This window comes from Chelon labrosus (genome assembly GCF_963514085.1).
Source record: "Chelon labrosus genome assembly, chromosome: 5".
NCBI classification, from domain to species: domain Eukaryota; kingdom Metazoa; phylum Chordata; class Actinopteri; order Mugiliformes; family Mugilidae; genus Chelon; species Chelon labrosus.
This window is the reverse complement of record NC_140341.1, coordinates 22,968,900-22,993,851: the sequence shown is the minus strand read 5'-3', so window position 1 is coordinate 22,993,851 and position 24,952 is coordinate 22,968,900. Positions and strand designations below refer to the sequence as shown.

Genomic DNA, 24,952 nt, shown 5'->3' with positions numbered 1-24,952 from the left:
AATTAATAACAATAATTATGTAAATAGCTTATAAAAGTTGTACAGCAAATTTGCAGAGGGGAGTAAAGGGCATTTCAGAATTTTTTCCAAATCTAATACCATTAATTTTCTAAGTGTATGCTTTACTAAACCATGTGATTTAATGATTTAGTGAAGGGAAGAATTCTTGACCTCTAGTTCTTCATCGTTTCTTTAATCCAGGAGGCGTAGAAATTAACTTTTGTGAAGACATGGGGATACTTTGGATTATTGCAATCATCAAACTTGGTAAAAGCTGTTAAACCTTGAGGCTTCTTATTGCAGATGATTGGTCCACCAGAGTCACCCTAGGAAAAAGGCAACAGAAAGACTTAATGTAGTCTGTGAAAATATTTTCATTAATTTATTAATTAATTTTCATCAATAAAAAGCAAAACAAAACATTTTTTATTAGCAGCATTACTGTTGTATTCAACGACTGGTTGCATATGTGTTTGTCTGCTCAAACATTGTGTGATTACCTGGCAAACGCCTCCCTTTTTGCCAAACGCGGTGCATATCATACGCTCGGGAATGAAATATTGTTGCCAAATCTTATTGCACTCAGAGCTGAACTGGATCTTCTCCGTGGCTTCCTTCAGAACATGTGAAGCAGGCTCTTTGGGTCCAGTTCGACCCCAGCCAGCAACAACACAGTTGATGTTAGCTGGGATTTTTCCGTTTTTTGAAGGTAGTCCAATGGTTTTCACGTACTTATTCAGTGTTGCATTGTTTTTTAACTGTAGAAGAGAACAGAGTGTCACTGGAAATCATAGCAGTTAACATTTGCTCCACTTGTTATCTTCTTGTATATGTGTGTTTAATTCATCTTTAAGGATGCTGAGCTTTAAGTTTAAACAGTTTACACCCTCATTCTCCCCCGCTTCAGTGCAAATGTGTGGAATCACACAGTGCCGCTTCTTAAGGCTCGAGAAAATGCAACTTAAGTGCTCACATTAAGTACAATGCGCAAAATAATTGATAGATTGATTTAACCTTTACAGAGGTTTTTGTTTAGTAATGTCATGTGCTCCAAGTACCACTGTCGTGATTTGAGGGCTGACAAAAAAGGGGACAAATTAGTAAACTTTATACATAAAGTATACAATGTGCCAGTCATTTGAGATTTATGATTCAGTTTTACTTTGATCTTATGTCAGTAACTTCAGATTATATCAGACAAAGTGATCTTTGTTAAGCAATTCGAAAAACATTACATCCCAAAATTGCTAGGCTTCAGCAATCAGGCTATGATTCTGCTTTAATGCAAAATAAACTCACTCTGGGCAGTGCGCTGCTGTAAGAACAAAGTCCTCCCGAATAAGGATCCCACCACATGAATGACATTTTTCTACAGCCTGCCACTGGTTAACGGTTGACCCTTTGAACACTGAGTCTTTAGGTAAAACAGTTTACACCCTCATACCAGCCCCACTCCAGTGCAAATATGTGAAACTGCAGAGTGCAGCTTTCACTCTAAGACTCGTGGAAAACTTAAGTGATTGCATTAACTACATTGGCACATGTTTTTTATTTTAGTTACCTTCAGCAGCATGATATCGTAGTCGTATTTTCTGTTGTATTTTGGATGTGGGTAATACTTGGCCACTGGGATATGTTGCTGACTTTTCTCTTTCTTGCTTATGTCATGTGCTCCTAGTATCACTGTCATGGTTTTAGGGCTGAAAAAAACAGAACACATAATAACAATATTATTTATATTAATAATATTTTTAATATGGATGATAACACCTAATGTTACCACACTGGGTTTAACATAACTTGCCAAAACATTAGGTACATCAGTGAAAATGAATGCATTCCAATATAACAGTCCTGCACTAAATCCCCCTCTATGACTGTTATAATGTTAAGCTCATGAGGAAGCATGTAGGTGCTGTTCTGAACAACACAGTTCAATTCAATAGTACCACAAACCACAGCCTCAAAGTGAAAACACATTTGCATCAACAGTTATCTCAGTAATTTTAAACACATGCTTAATACTATAACCTTCATGAAGCTAAGATTTAACTTCAGATTGTTACACGCGTATGTGTTTACACTAGTTTCCTTAATGAACTGACTGGTGAGTGTATACAAAGTGTTATACCCACTATAGTAATTATTTTTAGCCATTCATGTATTTAATATCATATATCAACTTTTTAAAACCTTTTTCATGTTAATTAATTTTCTTAGTGAAAAAACATGATTCAACGGTAAATAATTAGCACAACTAACTTACTAGACGTGAAAAACACTTTTCATTTCATGGTTACTCTTTGATTCTTTTTCAATGTGAAAAAAACAACAACTCACTCTTGGCAGTGTGCTGCAGTGAGAACGAAGTCCTCCCGAATAAGGATCCCACCACATGAATGTTGTCCTTGGAACTGGAGTGATGCCATGTAGGGTCTAGAATGAGGCTTTGTAACTTTACCACCTACTATGCCACTCTCAGTTGCCCCTAAAAATGAGAAGGTAAAATCAGTGCATAAATTATTGTCAAATGAATGCCCCTTTCCTCCTAATTTATTTTCAAAAGCAAAATTTGATACTTTATTCTAAAATGTTCTGTAGCATAAATAAAAAGTGTAAAATCTTATCTGGTCTCCCAGCAATAATTCTGAGAGAAACCTCATCTCTTACCAGCGAGAGTGACCATCAAAAGGACGTAAAGGATGCAGCATGCGTGGATCATGGTGGCACAGAAGTGAAGGCTGAACGGAGCCCCCCCTCTACCTTTTGTAGTCAGCCCTCCAGCTCCCACTGCGGAAAGGTTGTGGGCAGGTGTGAAAGACAACCAAGAGTTGAAATGACACTTTGCTTACTGCTGCATGTAGGAGGCAGCACTTAAACACACACTTGAATGTCTTATCAATCCCGCATACGTCAGTGTTTTGATAACCTATGCTGGTTTAAGAATTAAGAAACTGGTTTCATATGGGATTTTTCAAGCCACATGCCGTTGATGCTATTCTCTCCACAATCTACCAGGGAGAGTCACATTTATAACCCACTGTGGTCTGTGGTGTACTGACCTCTGTTACCAGCTAAATCGGCATGATGGCTGAGGTGACTGTCTTGTCTCATCCTCACTCTAAGAGTTTGACGTCAGCCTTTGTGGTATTTGTGTTTTGGGTCACTGAAGTCATTACTGACTGACAATACATACAACATCTACATTTGGGCAGTCATCTGCTATCTTTTTAGGGCTCTTCACCCAAGGAGGTGCATGAGTCATGGCGGTGACACGAGAGGAAGGTGCCCCATCTCGCAGTGTTGTGAGGATAGGGCTATTGAATTCAAACAAGACAGACAAGAGCCTGGGAGATGACTTCACTGCACGTGTCCTAGATCTTGGAGGTATGTAATATTGTGCCAGACATACAGACTCTACTTTCACATTTCCAGTTTGAGGATGTTGGTGGCAAATGGTACAGAAACATAATGCTATGAGCCACTGGTCAAAACAGGACTCCTCATTTCGCAAGCTTTTAATCTCTTAATTTGGTTTTATTTTGTTGGAATTAACCTCATGATGTCAAATGACATCATGAATAAGGCAACATTATTGAATGTTGTTCTGTTAAATGAAAGGCACTGAAACCAGTGGAAAATTTTTGCTTGGCTTGAGCTACAGTTTCTCAGCCGTCAAACAGGCAGTTTGCACGAAATGTTTGTTGACACCTCTGATCAGCTTCCTGAAGAACAGGAAGACATGCACAACACTACGAGAATGGAGGGGTCTCGACCAACATGACCCCAACCTCTAGTATGCAGGCAGAGAGGCAAACCAAAAGCTGCAGCCGCTATAGCATGTGCATACCGCAGACTGTGAAAACAACCAGTGTAATAGTGAAAGTCACTTCAGCAGTTAGTAAGACGGGCGCACGTTTCAAACGGAAAATACTGCATCAGTGTGGCTTGCCTGCTGTTTATACTTTTTAAATTCTTTTTTAAACTGAGCACTCTCCACAGTGGGTAGTACTCAAAGCAGAAAGACTGAAATCCCTGCTAACCTGTGTACTAACAAACAGAGGTCTGACACTGAGTTAGTCTATAATAGTAATAGTAAAATCTAATATAGTAAAGAATAGTAAAGAATAGGTGTTCTGAAGTATAGTGGGGTCTAGGTACTTGACTTTTTAAATCAATACTGTACTGTATAATAAAAACAAGAAACACACGATAAGACCAAAAACCACAACATACCAAAAAAGTCTTTTCTCAAATTGTGACGACTGAGAATGGAATGTGTTTTAATGGACTCTATATCTATAGGTTAATACTGATGGAGCATAGACTTTGTCGATGCTCCTGTTTTGAACTTTGAAAAAATCTTTTTGCTTTTTTGTTACAGTCCAGAAGGTGGAGTCAGAGTGACTCTCTTCAACATTCAAGGGCACATTTTTGGTTGACACCAAACTCAAGGCAGCCGGAAGGTTTCAAATAAAACAGTTTCCTTGTTTTATGGAATGAACACTTCCCAGGGGCTACTTAACACAAATCACTCTGCCGTGTTTTTGAAAACTACACATGATATGAGCAGAAGAGGCTCTAATAAAGTGAACACGCACAGTACCATTGTCCAGCACAGGTTCAGCAATACACTGTTAGCTTGTTAAATAACCAACAAGATTACTCTGTCCACATTATGGAAGATAGCTGTTATTAGGGGTTGAACGACTTATGATTTTTGAAAGTCGAATCGAATTGTTCAAATGTTTTTCAAAATCTTAAAATTTTCAAAAGGAAGTTGAGCACAGAAATAAAGAGGCATGCTTTAGAAAACTTTATATTTCACGTTTTTTAATATAATTAGGTTTTTTTTCATAAGCAAAACATCAACAGTATGCTTTACTGATCGATCTGATTAAATAAGCTGATGAAGGAAGGGCACAATTCTTGGCCTCTATTTCTTCATCATTTCCTTAATCCACGGTGCAAAGAAATTGACTTTTGTGAAGACATGAGGAAACTTTGGATTGTCACATTGGTCATCAGCAGTAAAAGCTGTTATACCTTGAGGCTTGTTGTTGCAGATGATTGGTCCACCAGAATCACCCTGGGAAAAACGATAGATCATACGAGTTACTCATGAATGCAATAACAGGTTTTCTATTAAGGGCATTATTGTTGTATCAAATGGCCAGTTCACTATTTGTTGGTTGGCTCAAACATTGTGTGATTACCTGACAAACGCCTCCCTTTTTTCCAAACGTTGTGCATATCATATGATCAATATTGAAATATTGTTGCCAGATGCTTTTGCATTCAAAGTTGAACTGGATCTTCTCCCTGGCTTCCTTCAGAACAGATGAGGCAGAATCTTTGGGTCCAGTTCGACCCCAGCCAGCAACAACACAGTTGATGTTAGCTGGGATTTTCCCGTTTTTCGAAGGTAGTCCAATGGTTTTCACGTACTTATTCAGTGTTGCATTGTTTTTTAACTGTAGAAGACAACAGAGTGTCACTGGAAATCATAGCAATTGCTTCATTTGTTGTATTTTTGTATATTTCTTGAATAAGCTTATGTGTTTATTTATTACTTAAGGTAGTGTGACACCAAACTGACACCAGAAAAACTACGAGCAACAATGGCCGACTGGGACGCTGCCTGTGTCTTTACAAAAAGTCGCTCTTGAACACACAGCAAAGACGACAGACAATGGCCAGCTGGGACACACATCCTGCACACTTGTGAAAGGACATAATTCCCTATTCCACCAGAAGGCAGTTTTCAACATTTAAAAGGGGGAAGCAGAAGAGCTACAATTAGCTGGGAAAGTTAGGAAGTTAGGAAAAGCTACCCACCATCGTACAGGCTCATACCGATCAGTTGCTCTACATGTTATTGATTCTAAATGATAATGTTGTTTTCAACAAATGTTCAGATGAGATGAAGAAGTAAAATGAGAATAGTTTGCAATATGTGCCCTCTTAACTTTGTCATTTTCTAATCAGATCACAACCAATCAGAGTGATGTCTCTCACAGATGCACTCTGCCTGGGGTTCAAGATGCTGAATTGGCTGAAAAGTTGCAAACAGTCATCTAAATAGTGGCAACAACAGCAACAACTATGGCCACAGAAGCTCATCTTTCAAGAAAAACACTTACAGAAACTCATTTATTCCCACTGCCATCAAAATTTTAAATGAACAATAATAACCCCCTACTTGCCCCCCTCCCCCTCCTTCCTTCTTTTAGATGGTTATTGCATCATGGATTATTTATTTATTTATTTATTACATATTGACTGATTGCACTAGTCACTTTCCACTATTTCAAGTCTGCTGTTTCTTTGTGGTTAGTCTGTATGTGGTGTTTGTGTTCTGTTGTTCATGTTGACCCATGCTGAAGACAATTTTCTGACATGTCAGATAATAAAGTTTTTCTGATTCTGATTCTGATTCTGATCTACAGCCTGACACTGGTTAACGGTTGACCCTTTGAACACTGAGTCTTTAGGTAAAACAGTTTACACCCTCATACCAGCCCCACTCCAGTGCAAATATGTGAAACTGCAGAGTGCAGCTTTAACTCTAAGACTCGTGGAAAACTTAAGTGATTGCATTAACTACATTGGCACATGTTTTTTATTTTATTTACCTTCAGCAACATGATATCGTAGTCGTATTTTCTGTTGTATTTTGGGTGTGGGTAATACTTGGCCACTGGGATATGTTGCTGACTTTTCTCTTTCTTGCTTATGTCATGTGCTCCTAGTACCACTGTCATGGTTTGAGGGCTGAAAAAAACAGAACACATAATAACAATATTATTTATATTAATAATATTTTTTAATATGGATGATAACACCTAATGTTACCACACTGGGTTTAACATAACTTGCCAAAACATTAGGTACATCAGTGAAAATGAATGCATTCCAATATAACAGTCCTGCACTAAATCCCCCTCTATGACTGTTATAATGTTAAGCTTATGAGGAAGCATTTAGGTGCTGTTCTGAACAACACAGTTCAATTCAATAGTACCACAAACCACAGCCTCAAAGTGAAAACACAGTTGCATCAACAGTTATCTCAGTAATTTTAAACACATGCTTAATACTATAACCTTTTCATTTCATGGTTACTCTTTGATTCTTTTTCAATGTGAAAAAAACAACAACTCACTCTTGGCAGTGTGCTGCAGTGAGAACGAAGTCCTCCCGAATAAGGATCCCACCACATGAATGTTGTCCTTGGAACTGGAGTGATGCCATGTAGGGTCTAGAATGAGGCTTTGTAACTTTACCTCCTACTATGCCACTCTCAGAAGCCCCTTAAATGAGAAGGTAAAAACAATCCTCAAATTACTGCCCATCTTCCACTATTGACTATTCAAAAAGAAAAATGAGATACTTCATTCCAACACGATGATGAATAAATGTTAAAGCTTAGAAATCTTCTTTGGTCGTTGTGGTTCAGAGTCACTTCTATAACTTTGAAAGGAAATTCATCTGATCTTACCAGTGAGAGTGACCATCAGAAGGACGTATAGAAGGATGCAGCACGCGTGGATCATGGTGGCACAGAAGCAAAGGCTGAACGGTGTGTCTTGCAGAGCCCCCTGTCTACCTTTTGTAGTCAGCCCTCCAGCTCCCACTGCGGAAACATTGTGGGCAGGTGTGAAAGACACCGACTGCACAAGCAGGAGTTGAAACGACACTTTGGTTACTGCTGCATGTAAGAAGCACCACCATGACATGATAAGTTGATGCCAGGAAAGATAAAACAAACCTGGCATTTGTGTTGTAGTGTGTCCTGGTCATATGGTTCAATTATCAATAATTTCATTGGTGTTGCACTTGTATATAGGATGTGGTTTTATGTTAAGAAATAACGAATCTTGATCAGCTTGTGATAAGAGATTTAAGACTACTAACTATAGTTAGATAATCCAAATTATTACTTTCATGCTTGACAGATTCTTTGTTGTCTATTCACTTAATTTACTCTAAAGGAAGATGGTTAAGGTAAAAGTTAAATGGAAACTGTGTACTGAGGTCATATGAACCACAATGCGATCAATTGTTTTCAACTCTGAACCACATACAAATGTCAATACCACATGCCTTTTTTTCTGGCTAAAACTCATCTGGTCCTTTTTCAGAGACTCACGCTCACTCTAGAGCTTATGTAGAGTTTTTAAGTACTGTTAAAACCTGTTTATTGGACCCAGTGAGCAAAGGGCTTGTTTGGCTGTCTTCCTTGCAGAACTGCAGTAGAGCATGGTGTAATATATTCATTCATTCATTCATTCATTCATTTTCTATACCCAGTTATTCCTGTTAAGGGTCATGGGGGTCTGCTGGAGCCTATTCCAGCTGTCATCGGGCGAGAGGCAGGGGTACACCCTGGACAGGTCGCCAGTCCATCGCAGGGCCAACACAGACAACCATTCACATGCACACCTACGGCCAATTTAGAATCACCAATTAACCTAATGAGCATGTCTTTGGATGGTGGGAGGAAGCCAGAGTACCCGGAGAGAACCCTCGCAGACACAGGGAGAACATGCAAACTCAACACAGAAAGGCCATGGATTCGAACTGGTGACCTTCTCGCTGTGAGGCATCAGTGCTAACCACCTCGCCACTGTGCCGCCCGGTGTAATATATGAGTAGGAAATTAGAAAATATTTTAAAACTATGATAATGATAAATTATCGCTGGTCAAGAGCTATTAAACATGGAAAAACAAGGGAGAAAATCTATCTTTGTAAGGCAGCTGACAAACCACATGACCTTTATGCTGTAGTTTCTTCAGTCCACTAGGTGACGCTATAGAGCCTTTCAGTCTGGGTGAGATGAAATGTTTGTTTACTGTTAAGGATTCCATGAAAAGTCTGACTTTTTTCTCAATGTTCATGAGTATATTTATACCACCTGCTTCAGTTATTAACCCACTGTGGTCTGTGGTGTACTGGTTCCATGATGGCACGAAAGGAAAGAAAAAAGGCATGTGTCCTTCATGCAAAGTTTGAAGTAAACAACCTTTGTTCTATTTCTGTTTTGGGTAATTGGAAATTGCAAGTCAACATCGTCTCTCATGTAGAGTTTTTGAGTACTGACAAGAAGGTAGAGATGAGCACACTAGGTGTGTTTGTTCTGTGTCGCTCCTTTGTCAGAATACAAAATGAGTCATTTGTCTTTATTTACTTCTCAGATGTAAATAATGAAATCCCCCAATTCCTTGCAATTAATTGTGCACTGAGAAACATAGTTCTTAAACTGTTGGACTATTTCCTCATACAGTTGTTCGAGCACTGAACCTCAACCCTTCCTTGCTTGTAGAAAGAGTGAGCCTCTTGGCAAGGCTCATTTTATGCCCAATCATGACACTCACATGTTTCCAATTAACCCCTTCAAGTGTGGACTGTTCCAAGCAGGTGTTGCCCCTGTACCAGCTTCTTTGGAACATGTTGCAGGCATTGAATTCAAATGGAGTGAATATTTGCAAAAAACAATGAAGTTTATCAGTTTGTACATTAAATATCTTGTCTTTGTAGTGTACTTGTGTACTTCATTGTGACTGGGGTTTGTACTTTCTCTTCAGAAGACTGGTTTCCCAGATCTGTTTGGACTATTACTGACAAGGCCTGAGTGTGAAGGCAGTGGTCTGTGGTTTGATCATAACAACTGTGGGTTTTTATGCTACGAGTCAGTCATCACACTCACTCTCTGTCTCAGCTTCAACTCTTAATGTTTATGTAGAGAATTGGTCAAAGTTTTTTCAAAATTTTTAAATTCTCAAAAGGGGGTTGAGCACAGAAATAAAGAGGCATGCTTTAGAAAACTTTATATTCCACATGTTTTAATATAATTCGTTTATTTTTTTTTTTCATAAGCAAAACATCAACAGTATGCTTTCCTGATTCATCTGATTAAATAAGCTGATGAAGGAAGGGCACAATTCTTTGCCTCTATTTCTTCATCACTTTCTTAATCCACGGTGCAAAGAAATTGATTTTTGTGAAGACATGAGGAAACTCTGGATTTTCACATTGGTTATCAGCAGTAAAAGCTGTTATACCTTGAGGCTTGTTGTTGCAGATGATTGGTCCACCAGAATCACCCTGGGAAAAAGGATATTGAAAGACTTGATTAAATAGTCTGAAAAGATCATACGAGTTAGTTATGAATGCAATAACAGGTTTTCTATTAGCAGCGTTATTGTTGTATCAAATGGCAAGTTCGCTGTTTGTTGGTTGGCTCAAACATTGTGTGATTACCTGACAAACGCCTCCCTTTTTTCCAAACGTGGTGCATATCATATGATAAATATTGAAATATTGTTGCCAGATGCTTCTGCATTCAGAGTTGGAATGGATCTTCTCCCTGGCTTCCCTCAGAACAGATGAGGTAGGCTCTGTAGGTCCAGTTTGACCCCAGCCAGCAACAACACAGTTGATGTTAGCTGGGATTTCCCCATTTTTCGAAGGTAGTCCAATGGTTTTCACGTACTTATTCAGTGTTGCATTGTGTTTTAACTGTAGAAGAGAACAGAGTGTCACTGGAAATCATAGCAGTTGCTTCATTTGTTATTTGTTTGTATATTTCTTGAATAAGCTTATCTGTGTTTATTTCATCTTTAAGGTAGTGTGACACCAAACTGACACCAAAGAACTACCGGCTACAATGGTTGACTGGGACGCTGCCTGTGTCTTTACAAAAAGTCGCTCTTCAACACACAGCAAAGACTACAGACGATGGCCAGCTGGCACACACATCCTGCACACTTGTGAAAGGAAATACTTCTCCATTCCACCAGGAGGGAGTTTTCAACATTAAAAAGCAGAAGAGCTACAATTAGCTGGGAGTCTAGGAAGTTAGGAAAAGCTCCCCACCATCGTACAGGCTCATACCGATCCGTTGCTCTACATTTTATTGATTCTAGATGATAATGTTGTTTTCAACAAATGTTCAAATGAGATGAAGAAGTAAAATGAGAATAGTTTGCAATATGTGCCCTCTTAACTTTGTCATTTTCTAATCAGATCACAGCCAATCAGAGTGATGTCTCTCACAGATGCACTCCGCCTGGGGTTCAAGATGCTGAATTGGCTGAAAAGTTGCAAACAGTCATCTAAATAGTGGCAACAACAGCAACAACTATGGCCACAGACGCTCATCTACAGCCTGACACTGGTTAACGGCTGACCCTTTGAACACTGAGTCTTTAGGTAAAACAGTTTACACCCTTACGCCCCACTCCAGTGCAAATATGTGAAACTGCAGAGTGCAGCTTTCACTCTAAGACATGTGGAAAACTTAAGTGATTGCATTAACTACATTGGCACATGTTTTTTTTTATTATTATTTACCTCCAGCAACATGATATCGTAGTCGTATTTTCCGTTGTATTTTGGATGTGGGTGATACTCGGCCACTGGGATATGTTGCTGAGTTTTCTCGTTCTTGCTTATGTCATGTGCTCCTAGTACCACTGTCATGGTTTGAGGGCTGAAAAAAACGGAACACATAATAATAATATTATTTATATAAATAATATTTTCAATATGGATGGTAACACCTAATGTAACCACACTGTGTTTAACATAAAGGGTATTATACAGTAACTTTCCAAAACATTAGGTACATCAGTGAAAATGAATGCATGCAAGCTTATTAGGAAACATGTAGTTGATGTTCGGAACAACACAGTTCAATTCAGTAGTACCACAAACACAATTGCATCAACAGTTATCTCAGTTATTTTAAATAAATGCTGAATACTATAACCTTCATGAAGCTAAGATTTAACTTCAGATTGTTGCACATGTATGTGTTTACACTAGTTTCCTTAATGAATTGACTAGAGATCATATACAAAGTGTTATACCCACTATAGAAATTATTTTCAGCCATTCGTGTATTTAATATCATATATCAACTTTTTAAAACCTTTTTCATATTAATTAATTTCCTCAGTGAAAAAACACAATTCAACGGTGAATAATTAGCACAGCTAACTTACTAGACATGAAAAACCACTTTTCATTTCATGGTTACTCTTTGATTCTTTTTCAATGTGAAAAAAACAACAACTCACTTTTGGCAGTGTGCTGCAGTGAGAACGAAGTCCTCCCGAATAAGGATCCCACCACATGAATGTTTTCCTTGGAACTGGAGTGATGCCATGTAGGGTCTAGAATGAGGCTTTGTAACTTTACCACCTACTATGCCACTCTCAGAAGCCCCTTAAATGAGAAGGTAAAAAACAATCCTCAAATTATTGCCCATCTTCCACTATTGACTATTCAAAAAGAAAAATGAGATACTTTATTCCAACATGATGATGAATAAATGTTCATGTAAATCTTCTTTGGTCGTTGTGGTTCAGAGTCACTTCTATAACTCTGAAAGGAATTTTATCTGATCTTACCAGTGAGAGTGACCATCAGAAGGACGTATAGGATGCAGCACGCGTGGATCATGGTGGCACAGAAGCAAAGGCTGAACGGTGTGTCTTGCAGAGCCCCCCGGTACCTTTTGTAGTCAGCCCTCCAGCTCCCACTGCGGAAACGTTGTGGGCAGGTGTGAATGACACCCACTGCACAAGCAGGAGTTGAAACGACACTTTGGTCACTGCTGCATGTAAGAAGCACTACCTTCACATGATAAGTTGATGCCAGGAAAGATTAAACAAACCTGGCATTTGTGTTGTAGTGTGTCCTGGTCATATGGTTAAATTATCAATAATTTCATTGGTGTTGCACTTGTATATAGGATTGTGGTTTTATGTTAAGAAATAACAAGTCTTGATCAGCTTGTGATCAGAGATTTAAGACTACTAACTATAGTTAGATAATCCAAATTATTACTTTCATGCTTGACAGATTCTTTGTTGTCTATTCACTTCATTTACTCTAAAGGAAGATGGTTAAGGTAAAAGTTAAATGGAAACTGTGTACTAAGGTCATATGAACCACAATGCGATCAAATGTTTTCAACTCTCAACCACACACAAATGTCAATACCACATGCCTTTTTTTCTGGATAAAACTCATCTGGTCCTTTTTCAGAGACTCACGCTAACTCTAGAGCTTATGCAGAGTTTTGTTAAAGTATTGTTAAAGTCTGTTTATTGGACGCAGTGAGCAAAGGGCTTGTTTGGCTGTCTTCCTTGCAGAACTGTGATGGACCATAGTGTAATATATGAGCAGGAAATTAGAAAACATTTTAAAACTATGATAATGATAAATTATCGCTGGTCAAGAGCTACTAAACATGGAAAAACAAGGGAGAAAATCTAACTTTGTAAGGCAGCTGATAAGCCACATGCACTTTATGCTGTAGTTTCTACAGTCCACTAGGTGAAGCTATAGAGTCTTTCAGTCTGGGTGAGATGAAATGTTTGTTTACTGTTAAGGATTCCATGAAAAGTCTGACTTTTTTCTCAATGTTCATGAGTATATCTATACCACCTGCTTCAGTTATTAACCCATTGTGGTCTGTGGTGTACTGGTTCCATGATGGCACGAAAGAAAAGAAAAAAGGCATGTGTCCTTCATGCAAAGTTTTAAGTAAACAACCTTTGTTCTATTTCTGTTTTGGGTAATTGGAAATTGCAAGTCAGCATCGTCTCTCATGTAGAGTTTTTAAGTACAGACAAGAAGGTAGAGATGAGCACACTAGGTGTGTTTGTTCTGTGTCGCTCCTTTGTCAGAATACAAAATGAGTCATTTGTCTTTATTTATTTCTCAGAAGTAAATAATGAAATCCCCAAATTCCTTGCAATTAATTGTGCACTGAGAAACATAGTTCTTAAACTGTTGGACTATTTCCTCATACAGTTGTTCGAGCACTGAAACTCAACCCTTCCTTGCTTGTAGAAAGAGTGAGCCTTTTGGCGAGGCTCATTTTATGCCCAATCATGACACTCACATGTTTCCAATTAACCCGTTCAAGTGTGGACTGTTCCAAGCAGGTGTTGCCCCTGTACCAGCTTCTTTGGAATGTGTTGCAGGCATTGAATTCAAATGGAGTGAATATTTGCAAAAAACAATGAAGTTTATCAGTTTGTACATTAAATATCTTGTCTTTGTAGTGTACTTGTGTACTTCATTGTGACTGGGGTTTGTACTTTCTCTTCAGAAGACTGGTTTCCCAGATTTGTTTGGACTATTACTGACAAGGCCTGAGTGTGAAGGCAGTGGTCTGTGGTTTGATCATAACAACTGTGGGATTTTATGCTACGAGTCAGTCATCACACTCACTCTCTGTCTCAGCTTCAACTCTTCATGATTATGTAGAGAATTGGTCCAACGTTTTTCAGAGATTTCAGGGGGGGCTGAGCACAGAAATAAAGAGGCATGCTTTATAAAACTTTATATTTCACATGTTTTTTAATAATTTTTTTTTTTTTTCATAAGCAAAACATCAACAGCATGCTTTCCTGATTCATCTGATTAAATAAGCTGATGAAGGAAGGGCACAATTCTTGGCCTCTATTTCTTCATCACTTCCTTAATCCACGGTGCAAAGAAACTGATTTTTGTGAAGACATGAGGAAACTTTGGATTGTCACATTGGTTCTCAACAGTAAAAGCTGTTATACCTTGAGGCTTGTTGTTGCAGATGATTGGTCCACCAGAATCACCCTGGGAAAAACGATAGATCATACTAGTTACTCATGAATGCAATAACAGGTTTTCTATTAGCAGCGTTATTGTTGTATCAAATGGCCAGTTCACTATTTGTTGGTTGGCTCAAACATTGTGTGATTACCTGACAAACGCCTCCCTTTTTTCCAAACGTGGTGCATATCATATGATCAGTACTGAAATGTTGTTGCCAGATGCTTTTGCATTCAAAGTTGAACTGGATCGTCTCCCTGGCTTCCTTCAGAACAGATGAGGCAGAATCTTTGGGTCCAGTTTGACCCCATCCAGCAACATCACAGTTGATGTTTGCTGGGATTTTCTTGTTTTCCGTAGGTAGTCCAATGGTTTTCACGTACTTATTCAGTGTTGCATTGTGTTTTAACTGTAGAAGAGAACAGAGTGTCACTGGAAATCATAGCAGTTGCTTAATTTGTTATATTTTTGTGTATTTCTTGAATAAGCTTATGTGTGTTTATTTCATCTTTAATGTACTGAGACACCAAACTGACACCAAAGAACTACTGGCTACAATGGTTGACTGGGACGCTGCCTGTGTCTTTACAAAAAGTCGCTCTTCAACACACAGCAAAGACGACAGGCGATGGCCAGCTGGCACACACATCCTGCACACTTGTGAAAGGAAATAATTCTCCATTCCACCAGGAGGCAGTTTTCAACATTTAAAAGGGGGAAGCAGAAGAGCTACAATTAGCTGGGAAAGTTAGGAAAAGCTCCCCACCATCGTACAGACTCTTACCGATCAGTTGCTCTACATTTTATTGATTGTAGATGATAATGTTGTTTTCAACAAATGAGATGAGATGAAGAAGTAAAATGAGAATAGTTTGCAATATGTGCCCTCTTAACTTTGTCATTTTCTAATCAGATCGCAGTCAATCAGAGTGATGTCTCTCACAGATGCACTCTGCCTGGGGTTCAAGATGCTGAATTGGCTGAAAAGTTGCTAACAGTCATCTTAATAGTGGCAACAACAGCAACAACTATGGCCACAGACGCTCATCTACAGCCTGACACTGGTTAATGGTTGACCCTTTGAACACTGAGTCTTTAGGTAAAACAGTTTACACCCTCATACCAGCCCCACTCCAGTGCAAATATGTGAAACTGCAGAGTGCAGCTTTAACTCTAAGACATGCAGAAAACGTAAGTGATTGCATTAACTACACTGGCACATGTTTTTTATTTACCTCCAGCAACATGATATCGTAGTCGTGATTTCCGTTGTATTTTGGATGTGGGTGATACTTGGCCACTGGGATATGTTGCTGACTTTTCTCTTTCTTGCTTATATCATGTGCTCCTAGTACCACTGTCATGGTTTGAGGGCTGAAAAAAAAGGAAACGCATAATAATAATATTATTTATATAAATAATATTTTTAATATGGATGATAACACCTAATGTAACCACACTGTGTTTAACATAAAGGCTATTATACAGTAACTTGCCAAAACATCAGGTACATCAGTGAAAATGAATGCATTCCAATATAACAGTCCTGCACTAAATCCCCCTCTATGACTGTTATAATGTTAAGCTTATGAGGAAGCATGTAGGCGCTGTTCTGAACAACACAGTTTAATTCAATAGTACCACAAACCACAGCCTCAAAGTGAAAACACTTATCTCAGTTATTTTAAATAAATGCTGAATACTATAACCTTCATGAAGCTAAGATTAACTTTATATTGTTGCACACGTATGTGTTTACACTAGTTTCATTAATGAAACTAACTAGTGAGTGTATACAAAGTGTTATACCCACTATAGTAAATTATTTTCAGCCATTCGTGTAGTTAATATCATATATCAACTTTTTGAAACCTTTTTCATGTTAATTAATTTCCTTAGTGAAAAAACAATGAATAATTAGCAGAACTAACATGAAAACCACATTTCATTTCATGGTTACTCTGATTATTTTTCAGTGTGAAAAAACCAACAAGGACTCACTAATGGCAGTGTGCTGCAGTGAGAACGAAGTCCTCCCGAATAAGGATCCCACCACATGAATGTTTTCCTTGGAACTGGAGTGATGCCATGTAGGGTCTAGAATGAGGCTTTGCTTCTTTACCACCTACTATGCCACTCTCAGAAGCCCCTTAAATGAGAAGGTAAAAACAATCCTCAAATTATTGCCCATCTTCCACTATTGATTATTCAAAAAGAAAAATGAGATACTTCATTCCAACACGATGATGAATAAATGTTAAAGCTTAGAAATCTTCTTTGGTCGTTGTGGTTCAGGGTCACTTCTATAACTTTGAAAAGAATTTTATCTGATCTTACCAGTGAGAGTGACCATCAGAAGGACGTATAGGATGCAGCACGCGTGGATCATGGTGGCACAGAAGCAAAGGCTGAACGGTGTGTCTTGCAGAGCCCCCCCTCTACCTTTTGTAGTCAGCCCTCCAACTCCCACTGTGGAAACGTTGTGGGCAGGTGTTGAAATGATACTTTGGTTACTGCTGCATGTAAGAAGCACCACCTTCACATGATAAGTTGATGCCAGGAAAGATTAAACAAACCTGGCATTTGTGTTGTAGCGTGTCCTGGTCAGATGGTTAAATTATCAATAATTTCATTGGTGTTGCACTTGTATATAGGATTGTGGTTTTATGTTAAGAAATAACGAGTCTTGATCAGCTTTGTGATAAGAGATTTAAGACTACTAACTATAGTTAGATAATGCCAATTATTACTTTCATGCTTGACAGATTCTTTGTTGTCTATTCACTTCATTTACTCTAAAGGAAGATGGTTAAGGTAAAAGTTAAATGACAACTGTGTACTAAGGTCATATGAACCACAATACAATAAAATGTTTTCAACAAATGATGAACATGGCGATTCCACATGCCTTTTTATTCTGGCTAAAACTCATCTGGTCCTTTTTCAGAGACTCACGCTAACTCTAGAGCTTATGTAGAGTTTTTAAGTACTGTTAAAGCCTGTTTATTGGACCCAGTGAGCAAAGGGCTTGTTTGGCTGTCTTCCTTGCAGAACTGTGATGGACAATGGTGTAATATGAATAGGAAATTAGAAAACATTTTACAATTAAAACTATGATAATGATAAATTATCGCTGGTCAAGAGCCATTAAACATGGAAAAACAAGGGAGCAAAAATACTTTCATAAGGCAGCTGACAAGCCACATACACTTTATGCTGTAGTTTCTACAGTCCACTAGGTGAAGCTATAGAGCCTTTCAGTCTGGGTGAGATGAAATGTTTGTTTACTGGATCATCGTTAAGGATTCCATGAAAAGTCTGACTTTTTCTCAATGTTCATGAGTATATCTATACCACCAGCTTCAATTATTAACCCACTGTGGTCTGTGGTGTACTGGTTCCATGATGGCACAAAAGAAGAGAAAAAAGGCGTGTGTCCTTCATGCAAAGTTTGAAGTAAATAACCTTTGTTCTGTTTCTGTTTTGGGTACCTGGAAATTGCGTCTCAGAGCTGTCTCAACTTTGTCCTTAGTGCAGACATCTACATCGAGGTGGGCTGCTGAATTCAGACACAGGAAAGCTTAGACCACGACCTCTGTCCTTGAGTGGCCGTACCACTCATCACAAAGATCCCCGTTGTCTGAAGGTGATGGGTTTAAGTGTGGGGGGCAGTGTTCAAAAAAAAATCCTGTGGGTTTTCTAAAATTGACTCCTTCTACCTTAGGCCAATAATCTACCAATCTCCCCTTGTACATAGTACCTTACAGATAGAGGTGACCTTTACTGCAGGGAAGTTCCAGCACATCACAAATATTGTAACAGAGGAAATTATGTTTTAGTATGACTAGTCCAACCTTTTAGCTGGACAGGTATTATTACCGTATTACTACTTAGAACTGTTTCCAGTAGAATGTATTGTACCAGGATGAGTTATGAAGTATAACACTCAGCTGAAACAATATTTTTGTAATAACAATGCATTTTATTCTCCTTTCCTTCCTCTAGGCTCCTTGGATGTAGATCAAGTTGTTTCAGAAATCCCATTTCTACAAGGGTCATCCAAGGGACTTTACAGAGACATCAAGGTGGATTTGCAGTAGCCCTCAACAGTTAACCCTCATTTTACCATCCTCTCATGTTTGCATGGGAAGCAGGTAATAAGGCATGACTTCATTCATATGACACTGCAACTTTTCCTTTACACTGGTGCAGCTAATCAAACTAAAGTTTACAGTCTAATGTACTGAACCAGGATTACTTATGCAGTATCGTAGTCAGTTGCCTCAAAAAGTGGAGTTGAAACAGATGACTAACACCTAATGTGGAAATCAATGAGCTGTAGCTATATTTTCTCAGTGGGCCCCTGTGTAGTTTGTGCAATGCAAAATATCTGTGTACACCTCTGAGCTGCTTCCTGAAGAACAGGAAGACTTGCACAATACTGCTAGAATTAAAAAGGTTTCTACTGGCATGAATCTAACCTCTGTGCAGGCAGAGAGGCTAACCAAAAGCTGCGGCCACTATAGCATGTGCATACCACAGACTGTGAAAACTAACGGTATACTAAGAAAGTGACGTCTGTGGTTAATAGGAGGGCATAGGTGTGGCAGAAAACACTTTGTCAAATGTCACAGTAAAGAAGAGATATTGTGTGATCCAGACACCTGAAATGATAATAATGAAAACTAGATATAACGACGTGAGTACAAAATACAACATACCACACAACAGAATTCTCAAATATGATGATTATCAGATTTCCAAGGAAATATTTCATTTAATGACTGTGCAAATGTGTCCTGATTATTTTACTGCAGTGAACACGAAACAGGTGAGTTCCAAGATGTCATTTCGTCTTCATTATTCTCTGACTATAGAGTGTCTTTGCAAAGAAGAGTGCTTTTGTAATACTGATAAAACACAGACTGTGCAGAAGATTTAGTTTTGAACCATAAACACATTTTTGAGCTTTTTCGATGTTGTCCAGAAGGTGGCGACAGAGAGTAATAATAAAAGTGAGGACTCACTTCAACATTCTTCAAGGGCATGATAATTGTCTGTCTGAGGCTGCATCCAACATGTTGATGGACAGCAAACTACCAGCAGCCAAGAGGTTTCAAATAAAACAGCTGCATTACAACTGCCACCTGTACTTGTAAAAAACAAACCCTTTGATACATATTTGAAAACTAGACGTGGTGTTAATGATATATAAGAGCTTGTTGGTCAGCTCAGAACAAGAATGAGGTAATGAAAATCTCTTGAGTGTTGTAGCTTGGGCCAACGAGTACCAAGTAAAAAAAAAAAAATTCTCCTTTGTCCTGCCTCCTACACACTATCTACTCAGATGTCTTCTCTATTTTTCTGTTGTTGATCCACATTTATTAACTTCAACTCCAACATGAGTTGCTCATTTCCACTTGCCATTGTCGCCGACTAGTGTTCTAGAGCCATTATTGCAGAACAGCGCTGACACACCAGCACACCGGTATAAATGCTTTAATCTGCATTTCCACCCACAACATAAGCTGTACGTAGACCAGCTGCGGGACTGTACACAAAGTTAAACTATACGTTATAGGAATATAAACCAAGTTGTCAGTATAAAATAACTTGAATTTAGAAAACAAAGGCGCTCAGAATATTACAAATAATTCCATGACCGACAGATTAAAAAAAAAAAAAAAAAAAAGGTATTTTATTTGTTTGGAATTTTCTTTTGAAAGGGAGGGCTGGATGGATCAGTCATCATTTTATACATGTGTTAAGGCAAATGTCTTAATGGCACTTTGAGATTTTACACACAAAGATACACACAATTATTACACAGTGCACCATGTTCAACTTTCACAGCAGTGTTTCCACCAGTTACTTAATTACAGTAAATTAATAAAACCTAGCAAATGTTGCAAAGAAACACTACTCAGATTTTCTCTTTGCAGTCCCTCTTCGACAACACTTGCGCGTGCAAAACAGGCAGCATTTCAGTGTCAACCACATAACGGTGACGACGATGAGGACTAAAAAGCCAATGACATCCAAGCTATGGTACTGAATCCAGTTCAAGTCATGTGCAGCTACCCTGAGGTGTGAGGCTCCTTTGTGTCTCATGACGAACTCGGTCCAGAAAACAGCCAGGTCCAAAGGCTCAACAGGGCGGTCGAGGTGGATCTGGGACAGCTCCACTGCCCTCTCCTTGTACCTGGGGAAAAGGAATAATTTATTAATCATGCATTGACAACGGTTTGATGAACTGGCTTCTAAGGATCATGCACACTTGTGTTTTGACTTTGGCCCAACAAAAATAGAAAGACGGTGAAAGTGATCCCTGCTAACAAGCAAATGAAGACATCAGCACTGCAGGTGAAAAACACTTCACAAAGACTGATGTTTCAAATGTTTTATGAGGGAGGAAGTGCAACCTGTGAGAAACGTAACCACGGGGCGCCTTTAAAACGCAGCATGAACAATAGAAGCTTGTTGCACGTCCACACAGGACAGATAAGATACAGAATGTGAAAACACCTGAATAGTGAGAATGCATCAAATTCAAATATAGGCTCAAGGGATTATTTATTTTATTTTTTTTTAATTAAGCTCTTATGGATTTGCATCCTTTAGTTACGAATCCAAGCATTACCATGAACATCCACTTGTCTTACCCTTTGTCATGGATGATTTTATTAAGCGCAGTCAGCAGACTTTCAGTGGTCATTTCATATATGCTGAGTTTCTCTGCAACACCGCGGACCACCATGCGATGCACATTGTCTCCCTGGTCCCCAAAAAGTGGAATCATCAACATAGGCACGCCGTTACAGATGCCTTCATAGATCCCGTGGGTACCTCCATGAGTAAGAAAGACTTTAGCCTTGGGATGGGCTGGGGGGAGGGGAGCACAAAAATGGCCACAGTTACACATCTAAACCAACAAGCACACACTTTAAATGCTCTACATTTTCTTTTGATGAAACTAAACACACCCAGGAGGTCGTTCTGGGGTAGCCACTTGAGAATTCTGACATTCTTAGGTACATCTTTAGGGACCACGCCAGTGTATCTCCACACAACCTGAAACATAAATGATACCACCTCATTTTTAACAAATGGCATGCACAGCTCACGAGAAGACAAGGCAGATGACAAAGTCCTCCTGTTTGACCTGATTAAGCTTTCAGCATGTACACAGACTGTGAAAATCTCTGGCTAATGTGTAAACGTTTGCCGCGCTTGAGTGGAGGACGCTTGTGTAACAATCAGTCATATCTAAAGTGTATAAAAAGCAGTCATAGGTGAGCTGATGGGATTGAATTCAAGTAAAGAGATTTAAACAGGTGGTCGTTACCCTCTGAGGAATCTGCCGAAAAGCGTCAAAGAACTGTTTGGCTTTCTCCTCAGGCATGTGGGACACCATTGAACCCAGGGTAAAGACAATAAAGCCGTCGTCTCCTGAGCCTTCCACAAACTCCTCCAAGTCCTGCAGGGAGGGTGGAGAAAATACAAAAATGACAAAAAGAAACGAGCATGCTAATAATACATGATGCATGTGTCGCCTGTTTCTGAAGAAATGCTGCAATGCATTATGTTCACAGTGAAAAGAGTGGTTTTGATCAACTTTACATGCAGCATAGAGCCTCCTAATTAAATAATCTTAAAAGCAACAGTCTCGCGTGAGCTTATGTCAACAAATCTTCTGCAGAGCATTTGATACCTGTTGATACAACAAGGCCCCTCTGCTATTCTTCTGAAATGCTGGCCACAGCCCAGAAATCTGCTTTTCATGGCTCATATTTCAACACAGAATCTTTCATAAGACCAGAAAAACCGGCTCTCCTCAACACAATGAGCCATATGAGATAAATATCATTGTCAGATATCACAGGCAAATCATTCTGAATATTGACGTTTCCTCTTGAACATACTTGTCTCCACAGTCAGTTTGAAACTGCCATCTTGACTCTAAGGAAATGATCATTAGATTTGTTTTTAATAAACTACAGTATATACAGCAGTAGTACAATATACGTATAGACACATGAAGAGCACAAAGAAAATATGTGTGATATGCTTTCAGTGAATCCAGATGTGATGGCATGCACTTATTTGCATACTCACCGCTGGAAGAGGAGCCTTCTTTGCACAGTTGATCCCTCCAATTAAAACCATGTTTGGCATGATAGGTTTCGGCCATTCAAAAGTAAAGTCATATCTGAGAAGCCAGATGGCTCCATGGCTCACTAGCTCTCTGTAGGTCGTGATGTCTCCTATATACTTGCTGACCAGATCATCAAAGCGGGCATACATAATTTTGCATATGTAAGACTGCAAAATACTCATGATCATGTTTTTGACTCTCTGCGGGTAGGTCATGACGTCTGTATTACCAGAGAAAAAGACAGGAACATAGGACGGAGGAGAGGGACACTGGTTAGCCTTCAAATCCAGCTCACATGGAAGCCCACGTAGGAAATAAACAGCTGGAATGGAAAAGATATGAGCCAGAACAGAGCCGCAGGGAAGAAAGGGGTCTGTGAGCAACAGATCGAACCCCTCTCCCCTCAGTCGACTCATTACAGGCTTGTTGTTCAGCAGAGTCTCACAGCTGTCCACCTGGGTTGAAGTGAAGTTTATCAAACGTTCCACATTGATGAACATATCTGTAAATTTTGGCGGTTTGAGGAACACTCCATCCCTGAGATGGTTGAAGTTCTGATCCAGTTCATCTTTGGTATATGGCACTTGGTAGATCTCAATCCTGTAGTCGGCTGATGCCTGACTCACTGTGTCGGTGATCAACAGGCTGCTTTCAGGCACCAGCACCACAACCTCATGGCCCCTGCGGCCGAGCTCCTTCACCAGTATCTTCATGCTGAGCCAGTGGCTCCCATCCACAGGCATAACAAGCACCTTCCCCCCCTGGACCGGCCCCAGACTGAGGCAGCATAGCCAAGCCAAGATCCCCAGCGTAGGAAACCACACCCCGCTGCTCATTGCGTCCTCTCGGTGCTGAAGGCTGGTTTGCTGTAAGAGCTATAGCGGTGCCTCTTGTTAACAGGCAGCTTTATGTGTGTGCGTGTGTGAGGGAGTGTGTTTAAATTCCGCAGGAAGTTCAGGCTGCATTTGCAGTCAGGCTATTATATAACCTCAGGAAGACAGACAGAGTGGAGATTCCCAGTGGAATTTGTGGGGGGAAGTCCAGCAGTCAGAGTCTGTCTCACGTTAATCACTCTTTAATGTCACTTAGTATATTTTCTTTTCATGCTGCCTCTATTCTGTCTTCTGTATTCACTTCCACTCGGCACATTAATCATTCTGATTTCTGTCATGACATCTGCTTTTAATTGCAGTCTTTTTCATTCTGTATTTATTGTTTTACGTGGTGAATTCTAGCGGTCAGTAAGATGTGCAAGTCATGGTGGCAAAGCATGAACTGAACTTTGAGCAGCGTCTTCTCTGTTTGCTTTGGCTGTTCTGTCCCTCCTCCCCCCTGAAAAACAGACACATGCGTGCCTAATGGGCGATTACCCTGTTTTTTTTTTACTCCCTCTAGTCACACACGTATATCTACAACCATTGTAAACAGACGGGTGGCGTGCGAAGCTATTTGTAATAGGAAACCAACACCCTTCTCTTCGGAGGGGGTTGATAACATCAAACCATTGATGTAATCCTTGGAATTCTCCCATTGGTTATGACTGGCTTCTGAAACCCACTTGAGCACGCGAACAGCTCATTCAGAATAAATAAAAGACAAAAGGAAACAAGAAAATATATACAAATAAACAAACAACACCATGCTCTTTTCTTGGCATGTGCTGGTTTTTCTGTTCTCTGCAGCGTAAGAAACTTTGGAATCCAGCGAAGGAAGCACACATGTTTTTACAAATCTCAGGAAATGAGCGCTTATGCAAAAGAAGAAAAACCACCAGAGGTTAAAAAAGGATTTGTGAAGAGGGGTAGGGGGCTTGTCCAGTGAGGCTCAGCGGTTTGGCTTGAGTTTCTCTGCGTTTCTCTGAATGTTTCCCATAGCAACCCTTTGTCCAGCGGAAAGTAGTTCTAAAGAAAAGAGTAGACGCTATGTTCATTGGATGTAGGGGGTGCAGAAAAACAAAAGGCCCTGTATCAGGAAAGAGAAGTTGCTGCTGACTTATTTAAATATTCAATGTTGTACTGCAGACTGAATTCTATTCACCTCCGCTGTACTGGTGAAATTTGAGACAAAACCGAGACCTTGAATCTACCTATTTTCATTAAAAAGATGTGTATTTGCACTGGAGAAATGGCAATATCAGCAGTTTTGCATAATTTGTGTTTACATTGTCAAACATACTTTCAGCTGC

At 39.4% G+C, this 24,952-nt stretch overlaps 5 protein-coding genes across 5 annotated transcripts; all 5 read right to left on the bottom strand.

The window, feature by feature from the left end:
- Positions 1-173: 173 nt before the first annotated feature.
- Positions 174-5,053, bottom strand: LOC311488136 (granzyme B-like; the record flags this gene model as incomplete). Its single annotated transcript, XM_084544649.1, has 6 exons — positions 5,047-5,053; positions 2,671-2,790; positions 2,341-2,488; positions 1,562-1,700; positions 501-758; positions 174-326 (listed from the first exon to the last, which is right to left on the bottom strand). Exons 2-6 carry the CDS (start codon positions 2,720-2,722, stop codon positions 174-176), a joined length of 750 nt encoding a protein of 249 aa, XP_084400775.1. The 5' UTR covers positions 2,723-2,790; positions 5,047-5,053.
- Positions 4,078-7,922, bottom strand: LOC311488135 (granzyme B-like). Its single transcript, XM_084544648.1, has 5 exons — positions 7,502-7,922; positions 7,166-7,313; positions 6,636-6,774; positions 5,217-5,474; positions 4,078-5,089 (listed from the first exon to the last, which is right to left on the bottom strand). The coding sequence occupies exons 1-5, from the start codon at positions 7,776-7,778 to the stop codon at positions 4,937-4,939; spliced, it is 975 nt and encodes a 324-aa protein (XP_084400774.1). The 5' UTR covers positions 7,779-7,922; the 3' UTR covers positions 4,078-4,936.
- Positions 7,923-9,892: 1,970 nt separating this feature from the next.
- LOC311488137 (granzyme B-like) lies at positions 9,893-14,070 on the bottom strand. The gene is made up of 5 exons (XM_084544650.1): positions 12,419-14,070; positions 12,086-12,233; positions 11,358-11,496; positions 10,266-10,523; positions 9,893-10,109 (listed from the first exon to the last, which is right to left on the bottom strand). Exons 1-5 carry the CDS (start codon positions 12,468-12,470, stop codon positions 9,957-9,959), a joined length of 750 nt encoding a protein of 249 aa, XP_084400776.1. The 5' UTR covers positions 12,471-14,070; the 3' UTR covers positions 9,893-9,956.
- A 149-nt stretch (positions 14,071-14,219) lies between these two features.
- On the bottom strand, positions 14,220-15,980 carry LOC311488139 (granzyme B-like). The gene is made up of 3 exons (XM_084544652.1): positions 15,848-15,980; positions 14,764-15,021; positions 14,220-14,636 (listed from the first exon to the last, which is right to left on the bottom strand). Exons 1-3 carry the CDS (start codon positions 15,974-15,976, stop codon positions 14,484-14,486), a joined length of 540 nt encoding a protein of 179 aa, XP_084400778.1. The 5' UTR covers positions 15,977-15,980; the 3' UTR covers positions 14,220-14,483.
- Positions 15,981-18,687: 2,707 nt separating this feature from the next.
- Positions 18,688-23,976, bottom strand: LOC311488242 (UDP-glucuronosyltransferase-like). The gene is made up of 5 exons (XM_084544828.1): positions 22,728-23,976; positions 21,958-22,089; positions 21,596-21,683; positions 21,275-21,494; positions 18,688-20,814 (listed from the first exon to the last, which is right to left on the bottom strand). The coding sequence occupies exons 1-5, from the start codon at positions 23,601-23,603 to the stop codon at positions 20,532-20,534; spliced, it is 1,599 nt and encodes a 532-aa protein (XP_084400954.1). The 5' UTR covers positions 23,604-23,976; the 3' UTR covers positions 18,688-20,531.
- Between the last annotated feature and the right edge of the window lie 976 nt (positions 23,977-24,952).

What these genes read in the sequence shown, in the direction of transcription:
- LOC311488135 (XM_084544648.1), bottom strand. Translation starts at nt 7,778, where the DNA reads ATGCCAGGTTTGTTTTATCTTTCCTGGCATCAACTTATCATGTCATGG. An exon ending in ACTGCAGCACACTGCCAAGA is followed by an intron (nt 6,775 to 7,165) that starts GTGAGTTGTTGT and finishes TGTTTTTTTCAG; the next exon opens with CCCTCAAACCATGACAGTGG. An exon ending in AAAAGGGAGGCGTTTGTCAG is followed by an intron (nt 5,090 to 5,216) that starts GTAATCACACAA and finishes CGTTTTTCCCAG; the next exon opens with GGTGATTCTGGTGGACCAAT.
- LOC311488137 (XM_084544650.1), bottom strand. Translation starts at nt 12,470, where the DNA reads ATGATCCACGCGTGCTGCATCCTATACGTCCTTCTGATGGTCACTCTC. An exon ending in ACTGCAGCACACTGCCAAAA is followed by an intron (nt 11,497 to 12,085) that starts GTGAGTTGTTGT and finishes CGTTTTTTTCAG; the next exon opens with CCCTCAAACCATGACAGTGG. An exon ending in ACGATATCATGTTGCTGGAG is followed by an intron (nt 10,524 to 11,357) that starts GTAAATAATAAT and finishes TCTCTTCTACAG; the next exon opens with TTAAAACACAATGCAACACT.
- LOC311488139 (XM_084544652.1), bottom strand. Translation starts at nt 15,976, where the DNA reads ATGACAGTGGTACTAGGAGCACATGATATAAGCAAGAAAGAGAAAAGT. An exon ending in ACGATATCATGTTGCTGGAG is followed by an intron (nt 15,022 to 15,847) that starts GTAAATAAAAAA and finishes TCTCTTCTACAG; the next exon opens with TTAAAACACAATGCAACACT. An exon ending in AAAAGGGAGGCGTTTGTCAG is followed by an intron (nt 14,637 to 14,763) that starts GTAATCACACAA and finishes CGTTTTTCCCAG; the next exon opens with GGTGATTCTGGTGGACCAAT.
- LOC311488242 (XM_084544828.1), bottom strand. Translation starts at nt 23,603, where the DNA reads ATGAGCAGCGGGGTGTGGTTTCCTACGCTGGGGATCTTGGCTTGGCTA. An exon ending in AGAAGGCTCCTCTTCCAGCG is followed by an intron (nt 22,090 to 22,727) that starts GTGAGTATGCAA and finishes CCCTCCCTGCAG; the next exon opens with GACTTGGAGGAGTTTGTGGA. An exon ending in AAAATCATCCATGACAAAGG is followed by an intron (nt 20,815 to 21,274) that starts GTAAGACAAGTG and finishes CCTTTTCCCCAG; the next exon opens with GTACAAGGAGAGGGCAGTGG.